A 20,903-nucleotide genomic window follows, 5' to 3' on the forward strand; every position below is an offset into this window, starting at 1 on the left:
ACTTTGTTAAAACTACAAAATGGCTTATTAAAAGTTTGAATTTATTAATCGTCATTTTTCATGTTTTTTGGGGAAAATACATCTTTAAATTCAATCAATGTAACATAGTAAATTTAATAAATAAAATAAATTGTTTTTCATTTTTTCCAAGGTCTGGTGGAGATAGTGATATATTGATGATAGATGGAATAATAGAAGAACTAGGTGATCATGTGGTCCATTTGTGGAACCGAGAGGACAAGGATGGTAACGGGAAATATCCACCCCCAAGTATACATGTAAGTTTCTTTTATATCTTGAATACATTTTTATATCATACACAGAAAGTAACTCGCCTGAATTACAAGATGTAAAATGTTTTTAAACAAACTTACAGCATAAATTCAACATAACCTTGAAATTTCTATCTTCATGAGAAGAATCCTATGATGTTATGAGGATTGGTGACCGATCTCATAACATAGGATTCTTCTAATGAAGACTTGTGAAACTTGTCGAAAATTCAAGTCTCATTTGAGGCTTAGGGAGTGGAATAGTTTTACAGTAGTCAAATATAACCCTTGGCATGAGGTAATGATTGAACCTTAGACCTTAGTATTGGAAGGTAAGCATGTTAACCACCACATGGCTAATTAACACAACATTTTTCTCTACATAATTATTTTAAATACAGTCAACTGAAAACCAGACACTCCCAAAACCAGACTGAGGTCCAAAGATCAATTTTTCCCATTACAGCCAATTTACCACAGACAATATCTGTAATAAAAATATAGAATATGTGTTATTCCTTATGACCATTTACACAAAATGCGGAGCGGACAGGCAGTTTTACGCTTCGGATAGATACAGATTATACGTGGGACAAGCTACACGGTTTTCCACTTACCGTAACCGCTCGTCTGTGTAAATTGGCCTTTTGAAACACATTATGAATACCAGACTTTCCAAAAAAACCAGACATATTAGGCTAGCCTAAAGGTGTTGGGAGAGGTGACTGTATAAGTTATCTTTTACCTAGGCACTATTGGATATCTATCTACTTGAGAATGTTCCACTTATGACTAAACACTGTATTGTTGCATACTTTCTACAAGGACTTGAGATCTGCCTCGACCCCAATAAGCATGAAGAGGTGAGTGAATTTTTATTTGTATCTATTGGTTATCATTCGTCATTAATGGTGTAACCAGAAATGAGTTTAAAACATAACAAAGCACAAATAAAATATACCTTGTTTAGTTATTTATGTAAAATAAATTTAGTAAACAAAACTCAAAAGGACATTTTGCAAAGTAAAAATGCAAAAATGTCCTCATAAATTAATAATAAATTAAAGAGAAATGTGCATAATAGATATTAAATTCTACTATGTTAATGAGTTTATTTTAAATATTTCAGATTCTGGATAAAATTGGTCAATTTGAACAAACGTTTTGTATACCACCTGGTGTTGCTAGGTTACTAAGAGGCTTTTTTCTTCTCGACCATAAGTTGTTTGAGGTAAATTTTTATTTTTTTTTAAAGGTCTGTCTGCACTTTCAAACTTTATGTGATATCAACCAAATATGGTAGTGATATGTCCAAATATTACATCATGTCCATATATGGGCACATCACATTTTTTTGTCACATAAAGTTTGTTAGTGTCAGACAATGCTTTAATGTCTGACATACAGTAGAACTCCTATTCGGGAAACCCTTTTTAGGGGGACACTTTCCTGTGAAAAAAGTTGCAGAGAAATGTTTAATATGACACCCATCGTCTATTCACCGGACAATTAAATGGGTGAGTCCTTGTGTAGTAAATATTCTTATTGTGTGATCAAAGTATAAGAATTCTTTTTCTTCTATATTTTTACAGGATGCTATAACGACCTTTCTTGATCCACTCATCACTGTTGACCTACCGTCATGGCAACATCAACGCATCATGAAAGCCTTCCTGTACCACGACAACAGTAAAAAGGCGCTGCATTACCAACGGACACGAAACCCACCTCTCAACACGCTAGAAGACGTTCAAATGCACCTTACGGTTCTTCTTGCTAATGGGTATATTTAGAAATATTGTGTGTTCTATTTATAAAACCAACTGATTCTCAGTCCTGTTTCTAAATTTGTCTAGTGTATCTTAGGCAAATTCCATAATACAGCATCTCATGTGTTTCACATGCCCTGCCGGCATCATAGACTCTAAACTAACCATCAATCTAATTGTCCATTTTACAGGCACCACATGTGATAAACATGATGTACTGTATTATGGAATGTGCCTATGATACTGTAGAAATAATTTTCATATGTGGAGATGCAGCACTGAGAATTGGGTGAATAATCGATATTGTGTATATTCATACCTGGTATTGGTTCAGGAACCGTCTAAATAGAGACATCTGGTACCCATTGACATAAAGTTTGCATTTAAATTGCACAATATTTTTTTAAAATAAAAACTCACCGATAATATTTCTTCTCCTTTCAGATTAACGTCTGAAGCGTTTCAATTCCAGAGAAAGTATAACGATCCCGCTTCTGCCCAGGACCTTCTGCTACACCTGTTCCTAGGATGTCAACAAAGTAATGTTGTCTTTAATTAAAACTCCATCAAGTACACATCATTTTTATTCCTAATTAAATATTAGAAAATGACATTTCTTCAATTGTATTCTATTATGATTGGTTCCCACTTGGAAAAATGCAAATGTAATATAAGCAATTTGACCAATCACTAATGATGGATTATCCAAAGGATTGTATGTGATTGGTTAATAATTCTTTACCTTCTGTTGTTGTTTTATGTAGGGGGTAAAATTTTAATAAACAGAACCGTTTACTGTTCTTGAATGTGGTTTAAAAGATTCTTCCAAAAATACATGATACTCTCAAAGAAGAGGAAATTATATTTTTGTTTGAGTAAAAATCTTTTTTTAAAATGTAACATTCAAAGCAGATTGGCGCCCATGGTTATATTCAGTCAGATTTATTTGGTCCTTACGAAAATTCATTACAGGCACAATCGGTCACATAAAAATACAAGAACATAAAAGAACAAAACATAAAATGAGACAAATATAATAATAGTTAGAATTAATTATTCAGTCATTAAATATTTGTGTATGTTACTATTCATGCGTTTGTTGAATTTCATAGAAATATTTTTTTTTATTTTTTTTATTTTTTAAATACAATATTTAAGATTTTAAAAATGTAACGGCTTTACCACGTTGAAACACCGGTTCTCGTCAGATCACCGTAGTTAAGCAACGTTGGGCCTGGTTAGAGCTTGGATGGGAGACCCATCTGGGAATAGCGGGTGCTGTATACGGAGCTGGGGTCCCGTTAGTCATTTGAAATCAGCACTGCTGACTCTTATGGCAGCCCCTGCATCTAGTATCTGCCTCAGACCTCTGGTCAAGATGGGCACTGGACGAGAGAAGCCCTTGATCAATGTTAGGACCAATCAAGGTGCTTTAAACAGTCCTGACTTTGTTTGTATATCAAACCTGTTAGTGGCGGTAATTATCGCTGTTGGTTTCGATTGAATAAAATAAAAATAAAAGTAAAAAATACATTGTTTTTGCAGCCCATACAATGGACAATCTTTTAAAATTACATTTTACTGATGAGGAAGAAACAATGCTTATTCGTTACCTTGAAACGAGTACTGAGCCAAATTCACAAGAACTGCTCGTTATGCACTACCTCCAAAGAGGGCGCTATGTAGAAGCGATACAGCTAAATGAACGTCTTAAACAGCGCAACATTATGGTGAGATTTTATTTACTTTATAACCGTTGTTCCTACTGGGACGACGCAAGTGAGTTGACCAATCACAAGCTATAGTTTGTTATGATTAGTCAAATTTATTGTGGTGCGCTTACATCTGAACCAAACTTTAGGCAAGATTTTTTTGTTTTGTATTTTTGTTGATGAGATTTGTATGCTTCCATTAAAAAAAGTTGTCGCAAATGGTGCTTATTTAAATACCTGTATTTATTAGCTAGCCTGCATGTCATTTTGCTTTCGTGAATTAAGTTTACATAAGTTATATGCTTAGATGACAATCTAGATTAAAAATCAAATTAAATTAAAATAAACATTTATTTCCTTCCAAAGCAGAAAAGATAAAACAAAATCAAAAACAACGAAACGTAATATTGTTTAAAAAAAGAAAATGTAATGTACAAATCAGAGTATCAAAAAAGAAGTTATATGCTTAGATGACAATCTAGATTCATATCAAATCAAATCAAATCAAATCAAAATAAACATTTATTTCCTTCCAAAGCAGAAAATATAAAAACAAAATCAAAAACGACAATGAAACATAATATGATTATAAAAAAAGAAAAAGTAACGTACAAATCAAAGAATCAAAAAAGAAGGTCAAAATTTATATTACGAAATGACACCAAGTGGTAGGAAAAAGTAATTGTAAATGTTTTGTAGCAGTTATTATATATTATATAGTATTATAATTCATAATCATAAATATCTAATATGTTTTTCTGTACTACCTTTAAGCTGTGTCCACATTGAATCTAGATTCGGCCAGTTGGCCTGAGAAACCCTGGCCTATGTAACATTTTCTGTGAGCTACATTTACACATGTATGTTTAAAGCGTGGTTCCCACTAGAACACAACACAACGACGTATTGACACATAGTGATGTATTGCGTAATCACAAGTGGGAACCGACGACGCAACAGTTCTGCAAAAATCACAGGTTTAATTTCACAAACACAATTATTGGAAGGGCATTTTCTTACATTGCGTAGGTTGTGTTACGTTGCATCGCTAGTGGGAACTAAGCTTCATACAGAATCTGAAATGAGTTAATTATCAAAATATTACACTCATTTTTTTTATATGAGGAATTTGGTCTCAGTGTCAGTCAGTGTGAACACAACCTAATAATAGTAAGAATAATCCACTATACCGCCATGAACAACTGACTCGTTAAACAGTCCCCTGCTTCTAGATTGATAGCTGAATGAATTCCGAGCTCTGGTTTCCTCAAGCTTGTTGGCGCTGAGAAATAACTGACTTCTTTTGCATTTCTTCTTAGAATCTGTCTTTTTACCACTCCTTTTGAAAAGGAATTTGTGCGTGCTTGTTTCCTCCACTTCCAGAGGGCAGCCTACTACTTGTTTACCATACAGTGTTAAGTTGAACTTATAAATCCCTCTCTTGGTCAATGTGTATGTAAATTCAAACTTTGTCTCTTCGATCTCAAGGACGTTTACTTCAATTGATTTTGATTCTGGATCGGTTCCACTTACTCTTAAACTTTCTTCCATAATTGGAAGATCATGAGGTCTGAGTACGTCAGTTCTTACTAGGATTGTCCTCTTGTCAGTTTTCTTACAGATTGGCTGTATTATTATGGTGCATGGTATTAAGGATTCTCTTTCTGTTGCCTGACTCTGATCCATCTCAAATCTTGTATTTACTCCTGGTTCATGCAAATTAGCTTGTTCTCTGTGTTCCTCTGACATCCTTTCTGGAACATCCATATGTGGAACTTTAAAATCTCTATCAGATAACTTGATGTTTGAGTTAGAATTGCTATGTAACACGCTTTCCACATCATCAGTAACTCTTTGCTGATCAGAAGATGAGGTCATCGTAATGGTAGCAGAAGACCGTGCACCTGTAGCACTGGTGGAAGTACGAGAAAAACCACCAACAGTCTTAAAATTACCAGAATCCAGATGGTTTATCTCCACCAAGTTTCTGACAGCCCAATTGTCTGGTATAACTGCAGATATGTCCTCTGAGGAGTCGCAACTTACGCGACAGAATGGACAACGAATAACGCCATTCCTGTAAATCCTTCTGGCACAAACGAGGCAAAGAGTATGTCCACATCGTGGAAGACACTTCGGCATACGTGTGTCATTATTAAAATGGTACAGGCAAATCTCGCATGCGAGTATGTGGTGATGTCCTGAATTTGTAGTTTTATTTTCATTTTTGTTCGCCATCTTAAAAAGATACAAAATTGATTTTTTGAGTTAACAGGTTTTAAACAAAAAACAATGCCTCATAGAATAGAGTTGAAAAAACAATGCCTAAAATCTACTCACAGGTTGGCATGGAAACCGAGTAGTATTTGTCAGAAGCTTTAATAGATAAAAACATTCCAGAAAACCACACAACCAAATTTTTAGAAAAGTCTCAGCAAATTTGTTTTTTTTAATGACCCTACAGTGACCATACGTCACCGTTAACAGGTCTGAAAGACTTTTAATATAATATACTGTACATGCAAAAATCTACAAATAACTCAATGCAAGTAAGGGCTGAATTACTCAATATTGATTCTCAGAAAAATAAATTGTAAAGACACAACAAAGGAGATAATAAAATTGCAAATACATGTCACTAAAAAATAATAAAATGGAAGTCAAACATATGTTTCATTACTCGACTAAAGAAATGAACACTCTTACCGTAGGCTTGCCTAACACTGACTACTGTATACTACTTATATCGAACAAGATGTGAGCAGCATGAAATATTTAACACTATGAAAGCTTACCCTTATGGATTTGAGTGAGAATATCATTATTTTATTACCATATAGGCAAAATGCTGGTAGGTATGTACCTATGCCAAATAGTAAAATATGATTGCTATATTAACTGTCAATAGAACATTTGCATAACAAATAAATTAATTATGAAAATATATTCATATTAGAATGGTAGCTTTAAATCTATTTATATTCACAAAGATGACCACCTTTTAAAATTTGATTGTTCATAATTTTTATTTATCCATTATTTATAAGGGACATATTGTAAACATCATTTTATTTCCTTTTTTACCTATGCAGAAAAATTATACAACAATGATGGAAAGGTTGCAATATTTAGAAGCATCTCCTGCTAGCATGAAATTTCTCCCGGTATTTTGGATTACCAAAAAAAAACTATCGCGATATGCATAAATTTACAATTAAAAAAGAGAATAGAAAATATTGTAATATCGGTCTGTATGGGATGTTTATAATCAATTACTATAGTTTCATAAACTCGTCAGATATTTCATTTTTTCCAAATAGGTCTGGTATAATTTGTTATTATATACCGGCACCTTTCAATTCACGCCATCTGATTGGTTAATCGCAGGTCTATAGTTATTGCCATGCCCTCGAACTATAGACCGGCTAAACTGCGCATGTGTGTTTCATCTATCTTCTTTAAATACAATCAGATCCACACGCACAACGCAACGAGGCCTAGCCGCTAGCCTACGATGATTTACTTGTGTATGAGCCGACTTAGTATTTAGTAAGTTCGGCCAGTTAAATTCTGAAAAAACAAATGAAGTATAATTTGGGAATATTTATTGCATATCTGGAAGTGATGAATTATCAAATGCAGGCAATTTTTGTTTTCTTCTTCACAGCCATATAGAATAGAGTTGAAAAAACAATGCCTACCATTTACCCGCATGTTGGTGTGAAAACTGACCAGTATTTGTTCGAAGCTTCAACAGATAAAAACATTCCAGAAAAACACACAACCAAATTTTACAAAAGGCTCTGCAATTTTGTTAATTTTTATGTTTATTTTTTATTTTATTTGTTTATTTTTTGTTTATTTTATTTCATCATCAACCTACAGTGACTAAACGTAACCATTAACAGGGCTGAAAAACTTTTAATATACTGTAATATACATGCAAACATCTACAAATAACAAAAAGACAAAATTTAGATAAAGGCTAAACATGATATCGATATTCATAGCTCATAGCTCATAGTTCATTTGTCCAAAAGGAAATTCATGTTGACATACATTTGCTCAAAATTAGTTGAAGGTTAGTAATACAGAAGAAGACACAAATATTTGAAAAATACAACAGAGCTACAATATTACTCTGATAAACAACGATATTAACTAATAGTTAATTAAAAAGCCTGATTGAATGTGGAACAAAATAATTAAGGAAGCGTTTTGTTCTACCTCGAGCAGTCCACAAATGCCTTACAGATCTTAACCATTGATAATTACTATGGAAAAATAAATTGAAAGACATAAAAAAAAAGATAATAAAAGTGCAAATGCATGTCACTAAAAAATAATGATATAGAAGTCAAGCACATGAAATTTATAACACTTGAGTGAAAATATCATTATTTTATTTACCATATAGAAAAAATGCTGGTAGGTATGTACCTATGTTATATTAACTGTCAATAGAACATTTGCATACAAATTAAATAATTATGAAAATATTTTCACGTTCAAAGGTTACTTGCTTTAATATCACAAACAAATAATACTTCCAAAGCTAAAAGTTAAAAATGTTATTGTTCATAAATTGTTATTTAAATTTAAAACACAATTTTATTTCTTTTTGACCTACAAAAAAAATTATATGGTTTTTGTTTATAAATCAGTAAAAATAAAAGTTGCAAGCCTGTTTGTGGTCATCTGTAACTGTAATTCAGACCTCCCACGATAATGGCGCGAAACTATGGATATTTCCAGTCATCTCCCGCCCTCCTGCTAAAAAGTTCTCCCAATATTTTGGATAAATAAAAAAACTATTGCGATATGCATACATTTACAATTTACTACTAAACTCTAGATATAGATGAGAGAATGGGAAATATTGTAATATCAGTCTGTACGAATGTTTATAATCAATCAATTGCTTAGTTTATTTAGTTAAATAATGAGTTGGCACAACATTTTCCGCTTTATGCCTAACATATGTTTACCAATATGTTATTTTTATAGCGCAAACTATAGGTTCATAAACCCTTCCGATATTTCATTTTTCCAAGTTTGGAGGTCTTGTTTTTTTTGTTGTTTCTAAAGGCCATTATTATAGGGATCAGTGTTCAAAGTCTTGTTTAGTGGTGTATTTTGATGTTTCGCATTCGTCCGAGTGATACCGGAACATTGGAACTGCACCAAATATTGCCACTTTTAAAGACCAACTGAACACTATTGACATCGAAAGTAATTCGTCAAAAGCACACTTCGCTATAAATTAATATTTTTGAACATGACCCAACATTAAACTGAGAAATTGATTTTGGTTTGAATTAGTTAATTCTTAATTAAGAAAAAAGGAGAATCTCTCTCCTTTACTTGCATTTTTCTTGATGTCATGTTTTTAATTAACATCATGTTGTAATGTTAGCATCTTTTTTTGTAGTGTCACTGACGTTTTTTTTCTGTTTTCGTAGACTGGTAGTGATTTAAAGTCAAAAGAACACCATGCAACCAGGAACGCCATCGTTGAAAGTTATGCTAAACTCTTGCCGTCTGTTCAACGTAAACTTGCGTTTTCACCTGAAGCTAGTCATAAGAGGGCGACAGTCATCAAGAGAGAAGGTAATAGATTGTTGCTTTACTCCAATCTTCCACTCTTTTTTTTTATTTCTATTCTCTTATGGGAAAAATATAAAACAAAATAGCATAATATATTAAGGATAAAAAAAAATAAAGGAAAGGCTGAATCTATTAGTTATGTTAATCTGTTGTACAGCACAATAGAACCCTCCTTTTTGGACACCTCTATTCAGGGGACATTCTTAAGGAACACCTTAAATGAATGGGGATATACATTTTAACACTACAGCCAACCTACCTCTATTCAGGGGACATTCTTAAGGAACACCTTGAATGAATGGGGATATACATTTTAACACTACAGCCAACCTACCTCTATTCAGGGGACATTCTTAAGGAACACCTTGAATGAATGGGGATATACATTTTAACACTACAGCCAACCTACCTCTATTCAGAGGACACCGAATGTGCCCCTGTTGTTGTTCTACTGTAGCATGTTATTAAAAGACAGATTCATTTCATTCAAAAACATGTTTTAAAAGATATTATGATTTTATTACCAATTCTCAGTGCAAAGACCAAAGCCGTTGTCCACAGTGGTGAACCCTGCCAAGGCTAGCCAGGTCATTTCCCATTCAAGTCTTATCAACTCTGTCCTGGACAAGATAGCAGAGGCTAGAGAGCAAATTAAGGAACAGGACACACCATTCAAAAACAGGTATGTTTATTACATTTAGGTGACACTGTTTTTCTTAAGTCAAATTAGAATAGAATCAAAGATGTGTTCTCTGGTAGAATCTCACATTCCACATGTTGACCTCCAGGTCTTCTGTTCCATTACTATTAGTTAACTAAAATAAATGTCAATAATTCTTGCTAAACCAGATGTTTTAGGCCAATTTTGAAACCAGACTGACAACTATATTTTCTGAGGAAACTGGAGATCACAGACCAGCCAGGACTGTGTCAGAGAAGTTTGAACCCCGCCCCCCCCCCCACACTTTTTTTTTTGTTAAACATTTTCATGCAATTACATTCTGGAAGATCATGATTTTTGACAGTATATTGAATCACAAAAAGAGGATTTATGTGATTGGCATATTATTTTCAGGACTGAAGAACTTGTAGACATCACATGTAACATGCCATTTGTCACTACGCCCATGGTTTCTCATTCAAAGTCACGCCTTAGGTAAGCTTATGTCAAATCTATATATTCTTAAGCTCTGTCTACACTATCAAACTCACAAAAAAAAAAGGGATTTGCCCATTATTACCATATTTGGGCATATCACTGCCATATCTAGGCACTTCACAAACTAGTTTGATAGTATAGACAGAACTTTAGTTAGTTACAACTACAATACACTGTTAGTATAAATAAATTTAGTCCATTCATTTTGGTACCCCAAGGTAAGAACCTCTCATTAGATTGTTAATACATTTCTTATTTTTCTTTCTGTAGTCAAGGAACAGCGGAAACGATTTACCCCACCAATATTGAAGACATGATGGATGAGACGCTACCAGGTGCCGGTGCATTTTCTCCTCGTAAATCGTTCTCTCCAATAATCAAATCCAGTATACCTAATTTTTTAATGCAAGATACAATCAACAGGTAATGTAATTGAGGGATGCATCACAGCATTTTGTGTCATCTCTCTAAAATAAAATTTCTTCCGATTTAAATATCATTAATAAAATCTCCAGATATTTTATTTTTTAATTAAGAGTCCATGATTTAATGAAAGATATTTGGGTTATAAAATTGTTTCACATTTATCAAAAGAATTATGTTGAATTGTATGAATTTTTTAAAGTTCAAGAAAGCAAGATGTTTTAAAGAAAATAATATAATCAATAAAGAATAAAATTCATACAATATACTGTACTGATTAAATCATTCTTATTTATCATGCCGTCATTTGATTGGACATTTAAAAATATTATTATAATGTAATGTATAAATGGTAACCATATGTAATTCTAGGATGAAACCTTGTTTTTGTTTTCTGTTGGATATTATAAACATATCTGTTTATTGTTGTTCAATAGGGAGTTTTCGCAACCTTACGAATACGATAACGAAAACGGATACGTCACACATTTGTGAAACTTTTGAGCTGATCCCCATTTCATATTCGTAAAGCGTATTCGTGTTGACGAATATCACCAGTCATATTCGTAACTACAAAACGAGTATAGTTTTTGATCTATTTTGCACATTTTGCATTTGAATCAGGAATGATTCATGATTATAATATAATTATACTTTTATTGAAAGTAATTTACTAAAATGCCAGGTCAATTTTTATAAATAGCAGTTTTTAAAGTCCTCACTCGCTTTGATGTTACGCTAGGCCTAGGCAGCCAAGCACCAAGCAACACGTACCTGCGCTTCGCTCAAATTTACCACAGTCATATTTTGGACGGCGCCCTCAATATTTCGTTGCCATGCGAAACAGATTTTTACTGGCTTACGAAAAAGGAATACGTGTGCGTGGCGTATCCGTTTTCGTTATCGTATTTGTAAGGTTGCGAAAACTCCCTATTATTGTCCTATTTTAACATATACCTTATACTTTTTTTTTATTTAGGTTGAACTACACTGGTGCTGATAGGCTTTCATTATTACAAACTCCACCTATTAAAAAAGTAAGGTTCTCACTTTTGTACTAATTCAATGTCTCTAAATAAAACATTTTTTTATATACATATTTACGCAAATTGCCAAGGATAACTGTAATCAAATTCATTTTTGGGAGTGAAGTTGTAATTTGTCCCCAAAAAAAATTCAGATCCACAACAGGACTTGAACCCAGGACCTTTGGATTGGTAGCCAGGCATGAGAACCACCAAGCCACAATTCCACTCCAATTTGTGACTGTTAATTAAAATTAATTGTTTTTTGTCTACCAAACAGAGGTCACCAGGTCATTTAAGACGTCCACGGATGCCTACGCAACAGACACCTCAGTCGATTCTGAAGGTACAAGAAAAATCAAAACATCCGGCTTTGAGAACTATAGGAGGCACACAAACAGGTATGCACACAGATTTGTATTGATTGCGTTTTTATAAGATAATCATCTCAAAGCGAAATGGACCAGATGTTACAACTTTCATCTCCTCTAGGGGTCCCTTTATGTTGAGTGTTGCCACCAAACGGTGCTCATACAAACTTGGTTTTTTTAAAGTGCATACAAGCCAGATGTGTACCACAACTACCCCCATCAGAACTGTGGTCAAAGATCCTTGAATCTGTGCTGCTTTTTTTGGATATAACTTGCGGTGCCCCCTGCCTTAACTGCCTAGTGAAAGAGATCCTTGAACCTGTGCCGCTTTTTTGGATATAGCTTGTGGTGCCCCCTGCCTTAACTGCCTGGTGAAGCCACCTAGTGTCGGATTTTTTGTCTTGTTTCTAAAAATGTAAAAGACTAGCTACTGCAGAACAGTTACTAGCTTAACTGTAAAACAACAACTAACTGATTCATTCACTCAACCACAAAATATTAATGTTAGGTAATAGTAATAATATTTAATAATCTTTGAATTCAGAAATGTCAGATTCTGTGAGAGCTACTGCCATAAATAAGATGCCACCACCAATCTTCTCCATGCACGATGACCAGCAGTCTGCTCCAACGCCACAGACATCACTACCAAAGCATATACGCTTCTCCACTGTCACAGAGAGGTCACCATCTCCTGACGATATGGATCAGTAAGCAACATTTATTCCCGATATTTTGAGTCATTCTCCCAGGAAACCTTTCATGATAATGTATACATTTATTATTTTCTGCTTTTTGCCATGTCTGGAAAGCACCTGGCATCCATTGTAAAAGGGAGATACTTCAGATCATTTCAAATAATTTTATGAGTGTTTTTTTTTCCAATTTTGAAATCGCTCTCTTGTTTGGCTATGCTTTCATATTTGTGTATTTTTTTTTATATGGCCGACATTTGTCGCAAACAACAATATCAATTAGTTTTACATTCATCTAAATAAAAGATGAAACTAAGAAAGGACTGTTTAAAGCACATTGATTAGTCCTATCATTGATCATGGGCTTCTCTCGTCCAGTGCCCACCTTGACCAGAGGAAAGGCATGTCATAAGAGTCAGCAGTGCTGATTTAAAATGCCCAATGGGACCTCAGCTCCATATACAGCACCTGATATTCTTTTAGATGGTCTTCCATCCAAGCTCTAACAAGGCCCAATGTTGCTTAACTTTGCTGATCTGATGAGAATTGGTGTTTCAACGTGTTTCGTAGATTATCCTGATATTTCATTTTTTTACCCATTCAGATCAGACACTAGAGTTTCTATTGAAGTTGAAGGATCAGCAACTCCAGAATTCCTCACACCAGAAAAAGTCGACAAAGAAGAAGAAGATGAGGATGCAAGGTTTAGCACTCCTGAGCAAGAGGTTAGGAAAAGTTTGATAATGCAGACACCAGAACAAGAGGAAGTTTTAGAAGACATTAAATTGCAAACACCAGAAGAAGTAATGGAAGATGTCAAAGAAAGAGGAGTTAAGGATGAATCAATAGATACTGAAATCACTTTTACTATTGATGTCCGGCCATCGAAAGAAGTGGATCATCCACACGCAGAAGAGATGGAACAAGACACACCAGTAGACCAACAAACAGGTATTACAAACATTCGTTGCTCATGGATGGCAACATTTATTTAAGTCTAGCTCTGGGTAAAAATGTAAGATTTCTAATGATTTATGTTACTCTCATTTTTTATAGATGCCTCAGCATGTGGAGCTCTTCCAGCTGTTCCTTTAGCACATTTTCCAATTAAGTCAATGGCTCAATCCCCAAACTCACCAGTCCTAACATCTCCATTACAATTTGGTAATACGACTCCGCCTTCGGTAAAGCGCTCTCCTCTTAGTGAGATATTAGTAAGTAAACATTTAGAAATGTTTGATGAGAAAATGGATGTTGTCCCACCATCGCCATCAAGATCTGCACTGACTCCTCCGGCATCTGCGGAGTCTTCACCAATGACCGCAGCGATGTCAAAGTCGGTGTCTTTTGCACCAACAAGTGGTCTCCTTAAGAAAGACAAAGCAGTTCATTCTCAGACATTTGCGGAGATTTCAATCCAGACCACTCCTGGGTTGTTACTCAGGCAAGAGAGTTCTACAACTAAGAAACCATCATTCACTGCGTCTTTGACGACGTCTCCAGAAGCAGCTGTTGAACAAGATGACAGGATAGATTTAGGGTTACCAACATCACCAATAGATATAGGTTAGTTACAATGGTTCATCTTTATATAACATTCTATCATCTAGACAAGCCTTGTAATTTTTATAACAATTCTATATAATACGACTGTTAATGGTATACTTAACTATAATAATAGTTATTTATATAATAACTAAATATATTTCTGTCATTTGATTGGACCATTGTGGTTCACATAGCGTGCAATAGTATACAAATTATAAATGTTTATGAGTGTAATTGTACAAATAATGGCATGAGGTGAATGATGAAAGGTTATATCAACGAGACAACGCCGAGTTGATGTAACCTTTCATCATTCAACAATCAAGTTATATAATATGCACTATTTAACGATCGTTAAAATATTTTTTTAAGACCATTACTTTAGAAATCCAAAAGCTTGATGGTACCTCATGCCATTAATCCACTCATAAACATTCATTATTTGTATAATATAGACCAATTCTAATTATATCCATTTATCTAATGTAAGTTTACAATGGTTCTTATAGATTCAACTTCACCAGTCAAACAAGAGCCTGGTAGTCCAGAGATCCCTATTCCAGAGTTGGATTCCCCAACTTGGTCTGCTAGTTCTTCTAAACTGCCAACCATCAAGCAAGAACCTGTGAAAAAAGAAGGTACATAAAAACAGTATGATTTTAATAACACTTACCTGATATGTTAATATGGTGCTAATTTTTTGGTTCAAACATGCCTGGAAATATACTCCCATAATGTTGCAGCCAGTAATCAGTCCTACCAGGTACCCATTTGTACACCTGGGTGGAGAGAGGCAAATGTAAGTATCTTGCCTAAGGATTCAAGCAATGTGACAAACGTTGGATTCGAAAACACGATCAATAGTCTAGTCTAGTCTAACACACTGCGTCATATGTCCCTATGATTTATGAATATTGATTACATAATGTTGGTAGAAGTTTTAATATATAAGAATTAATATTTTACCTTTGCTAAATTTGTGTTAATATTTGTTCTTCTTCCCTTCAAAGGTTCACCAAAGCAACATATTGGAACACCGTCATTTATTTTCTCACCTCCACAAACTCGTTCTTGGGCAAAACGTTCTGCAAGAAAAACTCTAACTAAAGTTGCCGCACCTTCACCAGCTCCTGCAATGACACCTGGTCTTCTGACAAACCTATCAACGCCTGCATCATCTGGTGTGAGACAACTAAGGACTGGTTCTGGTTCAACTAGGAGAACAATTGGTGGACGGACTTCTGCATATGCTGGTGGTAGCAGTAACGATACTCCTGCTGATGTTAAGACTCCTGCTCCAACACCACAAATGATTGCTGTTCGTCAAGCCATTGCTACTAGGTCAAGAGGATATAAAAAAGATGTGGATATTTCAGTAACCAAAAGAAATACACGGTAAAACATTTATTGCCTCCATTCATTTTGTCAGAAATTGTCATTGCTGAGATTATTTTTTTTGCCTCTTAAATTCTCATTTAGTAACTGTACTATTATAATCTTACCTGTTATCAACACTCATATTTTTATTGACTATTATGTTTGTCTTTATTATCATCATTATCAACATTGTCATCATAATCGTCATCATCAACATTATCATCATTATTGTTATCACTAACATTATTATCACATTCATCACCAACTGTCATCATTGTAATATTCATCACCAACTTTGTCATCCTTGTCATATCCATCACCAACATTGTCATCATTGTCATATCCATCACCAACTTTGTCATCATTGTCACATTCATCACAACATTGTCACATTCATTTCTGCCATTGTCACATTCATCACCAACTTTGTCATCATTGTAATATTCATCACCAACTTTGTCATCATTGTAACATTCATCACCAACTTTGTCATCATTGTCACATTCATCACCAACTTTGTCATCATTGTCACATTCAGCACCAACTTTGGCATAATTTTCACATTCATCAACTTTGTCATCATTGTCACATTCAGCACCAACTTTGGCATAATTTTCACATTCATCAAATTTGTCATCATTGTCACATTCATCACCAACTTTGTCATCATTGTCACATTCATCACCAACTTTGTTATCATTGACACATTCATTACTAACTTTGTCATCATTGTCACATTCATCACCAACTTTGTAATCATTGTCACATTCACCACCAACTTTGTCATCATTGTCACATCACCAACTTTGTCATCATTGTCACATTCATCACCAACATTGTCATTGTGGCATTCATCACCAACTTTGCCATTATTGTCACATTTATCACCAACTTTGTTATCATTGTCACATTCATCACCAACTTTGTCATCATTGTCACATTCATCACCAACTTTGTTATCATTGACACATTCATTACTAACTTTGTCATCATTGTCACATTCATCACCAACTTTAGCATCATTGTCACATTCACCACCAACTTTGTCATCATTGTCACATCACCAACTTTGTCATCATTGTCACATTCATCACCAACATTGTCATTGTTGCATTCATCACCAACTTTGCCATTATTGTCACATTTATCACCAACTTTGTTATCATTGTCCTATTCATCACCAACTTTGTCATCATTGTCACATTCATCACCAACTTTGTCATCATTGTCACATTCGTCACCAACTTTGTCATCATTGTCACATTTGTCACCAACTTAGTCAACATTGTCACATTCATCACCAACTTTAGCATCATTGTCACATTCATCACCAACTTTGTCATCATTGTCACATTCATCACCAACTTTGTCATCATTGTCACATTCATCACCAACTTTTTCATTGTCACATTCATCACCAACCGCTTTGTCATCATTGTCACATTCATCACCAACTTTGTCATCATTGTCACATTCATCACCAACTTTGTCATCATTGTCACATTCATCACCAACTTTTTCATCATTGTCACATTCATCACCAACCGCTTTGTCATCATTGTCACATTCATCACCAACTTTGTCATCATTGTCACATTCATCACCAACTTTGTCATCATTGTCACATTCATCACCAACTTTGTCATCATTGTCGCATTCATCACAAACTTTGTCATTATTGTCACATTCATCACCAACTTTGTCATCATTGTCACATTCATCACCAACTTTGTCATCATTTTCACATTCATCACCACCTTTGTCATAATAATAATAATAATAATACCAGATTTATATAGCGCCCTTTTCATGAGTAATCATGATCAAAGGCGCTTTACAAGCATTATTACCCCAGTATTTGTTGGGATCAAACACGTATGGAAACATACTCCCATAATGCAGCCGGTAACCAGCGCAGTTGTGTCTAGATCTAACTGGGTACCCATTTATACACCTGGGTGGAGAGAGGCAACGTAAGTAAAGTATCTTGCCTACGGATACAAGCAATGCGGCGAGAGTTGGATTCGAACCTAGGTCTGACGATCGGTAGTCCAACGTCCAACACACTGCGCCACACACCAGCATTGTCTTCCATTATTTTCATCACCAGCATTGTCTTCCATTATTTTCATCACCTTTACCAGTAACAGTTTTTACCATTCACCTAAATTTCACTTTTCATTTCACAAGCACAGTTATTTTTCTCATTTGTCAACAGGGCGAGGAAGTCACCTGTGCAGAGCTTAGACAATTATCCTATTGTACTCATATCTCCCCTGAAATATGAAGATGAAAAACCAGTTACACGGAGCAATCCACGAAAGGTTGTCCACTCGCACAAGATGACATTACGAACACCAAAAGAACGCAAAAGACATGTGAAGCTATGGTGAAGCGTGAATATAGTATTTTGTTGCTAGAATTTTATAACGGGCGAATTAGTGAGGGCGGTAGATTATTAATTTTCCGGTGTAAGTTGGTTTCATGGACACATTTGTCGCCAACTTTGGTGGGTAGGAACCAATTTCGCCAGGTAAATAACTACGCATAGACATGCCCTGGGTTTGGGTCTTGAAAGATTTTGGGTTTTCAGTTATTTGTAAAAGACTGTACAGTACATTTTTCTTGATAGGAGTCAGTAATGTACACAGATTAACTGTCCACATTAAGTAGCCCTAACTTGTGCTAAATGGTTTGATAATTCCATAATCATGTTTAAAGTTAATACAAGACTTGTATAGTACTTTTATAATTGAACTTAAGAGATATGGAGTTGAATAGAATTTTAGCAAACAATACAATTTGAGATAAGGTTTAAATCTATGGAATTCAAATAGAAGGGTATTCAATAAGACTTATCAACCAACAACAAATGTTTACCATACAATTTTGCATTGTGGGTCATAAAATCAAAACTTTATTGAGGAGTTAAAATGCTGTTACTAATAACGGTTTGAAATTTAAACAAAACAGCGAAAGCTGCATGCAAAAATAATTGGAAGTTCTTCAGAGAGGATAATAACGATGAGAAGCCATGGTATCATAAACTACAAAACAATAGAACAAAGAAATTTACACATAAAAAAAAAATGTACACGCTTAAAAAACATTCTGTGTTGTGATAGCGTCGGCTGATAGCCAATTTCCAAAATTGGCATAGTTACAAAAGCTATCAGAACAATTGGCACAAATATACTAATAGGTATTGCTGTATTACGCAAACAAAAAGGGAAAATATGTTATTTACAGAAAAAATAACTATGAATAACAATAGAGGATATGCTATTAAAACTAGGTGCTGTTTGTTTTAAGGTCATGCCTATATTTAATTTAATATTGAGGGGTTTTCTTAATTTAAAAAAGGGTCTGCACAGCATATGCTGAAGTGCAGTATATATAAAAAACAAAAGTTTATTTCAAGTTTTATATATGAGCTACTTAATGAGCTACTCAATTTCGTATTAAATGTTATGTCAGAGATATGGTAAATGTATATTAATTGAAATAAAATTGCTACTTATTACAAAGAGATATTAATTTTATTTCTTAAACTAAAGCACTGTTAAAATGGTGTCTCCTGAATTTGGGTGTTCAAAGGATGGGTTTGACTTCAGTATATACAAAGACCCAAGATTTAACAGATTTGATATTAAAAGAATTAAGGTATACATATTTATAAGTTGTAGATAATAGATTTAGATAATTTTTTCATGAGTCGAATGATGTGTATATACATTACGGTGTATGAATTGACTGTTATATATATCGAGCCGGCCCGCGATTTGTTTTTCGTACATAAGTGAGGGACTCCTTATGTTAAAGATAGCCGACCTACTTCCTAAATATAACTTAACCCTCTAAATAATCTCTCTCTTACTGTAAACGAAACGAACCCCTTCGATATACAAAGTCTAACTACAGTATTCGACTACACAGACGGGTCGACGGAAAGCATTAGCGAATTGCAGTCTTAATTCTTACGTCACACCTTATGTATACTAGTAATTAATTATTCATGTTTATTTTGTGACGTTTCATGAATGATTCCCAACTTATGTACGAAAAAGACAATATCGCGTCCGGCCCACTTTACAGGTGAGTTTGCCGTCGCCCAAAAGTCATGCTTCACACGTTTGCGCGTATATAACAATTTCACTTATTTTACAAAAACACAAGCATGAGCAGCACAGTAGTAGGGGAAACATGTAATGCATCGTACGTGATAGGCCTGCAAATTTAATCAAAAACTTTCACACAGATTATTTTATTTAAGTGGTGTGTAGGTGGTATGTTTGTATCCTTCAAAAGATTTTACTAAACCAACAATGTCTCAATCAGCGTGCCTACGCACTAAGATCGTCCGATAGTAGAACACACGATTTTTTTTAGATAATAACTGGTGGGGTGTTTATTTAAGTAACGTTATCGAAATTATTCCTACGCGTTTCAAATTTATTTGAACATAAAATAGATTTTGACAAGTTTTGCTTTGGGTGTGTGTATGCATTGTTTATCGTTTGTACAGTAGACACACTTGGTAAGAGTGTCCACTGAATAGAGGTAGACTTTAATGTTGCAAAGAGATAATAGGGAGGTTTCGCAACCTTACGAATACGATAACGACGAAAATACATTTGAATCAGATATGATTCATGATTATAATATAATTATAGATTTATTGAAAGTAATTTACTAAAGTAATTTACTAAAATGCCAAGTCAATTTTGATAAATAGCAGTTTTTAAAGTCCTCACTCGCTTTGATGTTACGCTAGGCCTAGGCAGCCAAGCACCAAGCAACACGTGTACCTGCGCTTCGCTCAAATTTACCGCAGTCATATTTTGGACGCGCCTCAATATTTCGTTGCCATGCGAAACAGATTTTTTTATGGCTTACGAAAACGAATACGTATCCGCTTTCGTTATCGTATTCGTAAGATTGCGAA

At 34.4% G+C, this 20,903-nt stretch overlaps 2 protein-coding genes and 1 pseudogene across 2 annotated transcripts in view; 2 read left to right on the forward strand and 1 right to left on the reverse strand.

Annotated features, from left to right (window-relative positions):
* The window catches only part of LOC140045165 (protein ELYS-like), a 34,679-nt gene extending 15,070 nt beyond the window's left edge, over positions 1 to 19,609 (forward strand). Inside the window, exons 17-34 of the mRNA XM_072089957.1 lie at positions 152 to 278; positions 1,022 to 1,135; positions 1,402 to 1,503; positions 1,865 to 2,055; positions 2,486 to 2,580; positions 3,587 to 3,771; positions 9,216 to 9,363; positions 9,895 to 10,042; positions 10,436 to 10,516; positions 10,790 to 10,942; positions 11,922 to 11,979; positions 12,248 to 12,368; positions 12,883 to 13,048; positions 13,638 to 13,984; positions 14,090 to 14,599; positions 15,091 to 15,219; positions 15,592 to 15,976; positions 18,177 to 19,609. Coding sequence (XP_071946058.1) covers positions 152 to 278; positions 1,022 to 1,135; positions 1,402 to 1,503; positions 1,865 to 2,055; positions 2,486 to 2,580; positions 3,587 to 3,771; positions 9,216 to 9,363; positions 9,895 to 10,042; positions 10,436 to 10,516; positions 10,790 to 10,942; positions 11,922 to 11,979; positions 12,248 to 12,368; positions 12,883 to 13,048; positions 13,638 to 13,984; positions 14,090 to 14,599; positions 15,091 to 15,219; positions 15,592 to 15,976; positions 18,177 to 18,351 — 3,235 coding nt within the window. The 3' untranslated portion in view covers positions 18,352 to 19,609. The remainder of the gene's footprint in view (positions 1 to 151; positions 279 to 1,021; positions 1,136 to 1,401; positions 1,504 to 1,864; positions 2,056 to 2,485; positions 2,581 to 3,586; positions 3,772 to 9,215; positions 9,364 to 9,894; positions 10,043 to 10,435; positions 10,517 to 10,789; positions 10,943 to 11,921; positions 11,980 to 12,247; positions 12,369 to 12,882; positions 13,049 to 13,637; positions 13,985 to 14,089; positions 14,600 to 15,090; positions 15,220 to 15,591; positions 15,977 to 18,176) is intronic.
* Positions 3,210 to 3,327, forward strand: LOC140045729 (5S ribosomal RNA; annotated as a pseudogene).
* On the reverse strand, positions 4,752 to 6,515 carry LOC140045166 (uncharacterized). The gene is made up of 2 exons (XM_072089958.1): positions 6,460 to 6,515; positions 4,752 to 5,991 (listed from the first exon to the last, which is right to left on the reverse strand). Exon 2 carries the CDS (start codon positions 5,989 to 5,991, stop codon positions 4,915 to 4,917), a length of 1,077 nt encoding a protein of 358 aa, XP_071946059.1. The 5' UTR covers positions 6,460 to 6,515; the 3' UTR covers positions 4,752 to 4,914.
* Positions 19,610 to 20,903: the final 1,294 nt, after the last annotated feature.

Source organism: Antedon mediterranea, chromosome 3 (assembly GCF_964355755.1).
Source record: "Antedon mediterranea chromosome 3, ecAntMedi1.1, whole genome shotgun sequence".
Taxonomy (NCBI): Eukaryota; Metazoa; Echinodermata; class Crinoidea; order Comatulida; family Antedonidae; genus Antedon; species Antedon mediterranea.

What these genes read in the sequence shown, in the direction of transcription:
- LOC140045166 (XM_072089958.1), bottom strand. Translation starts at nt 5,991, where the DNA reads ATGGCGAACAAAAATGAAAATAAAACTACAAATTCAGGACATCACCAC.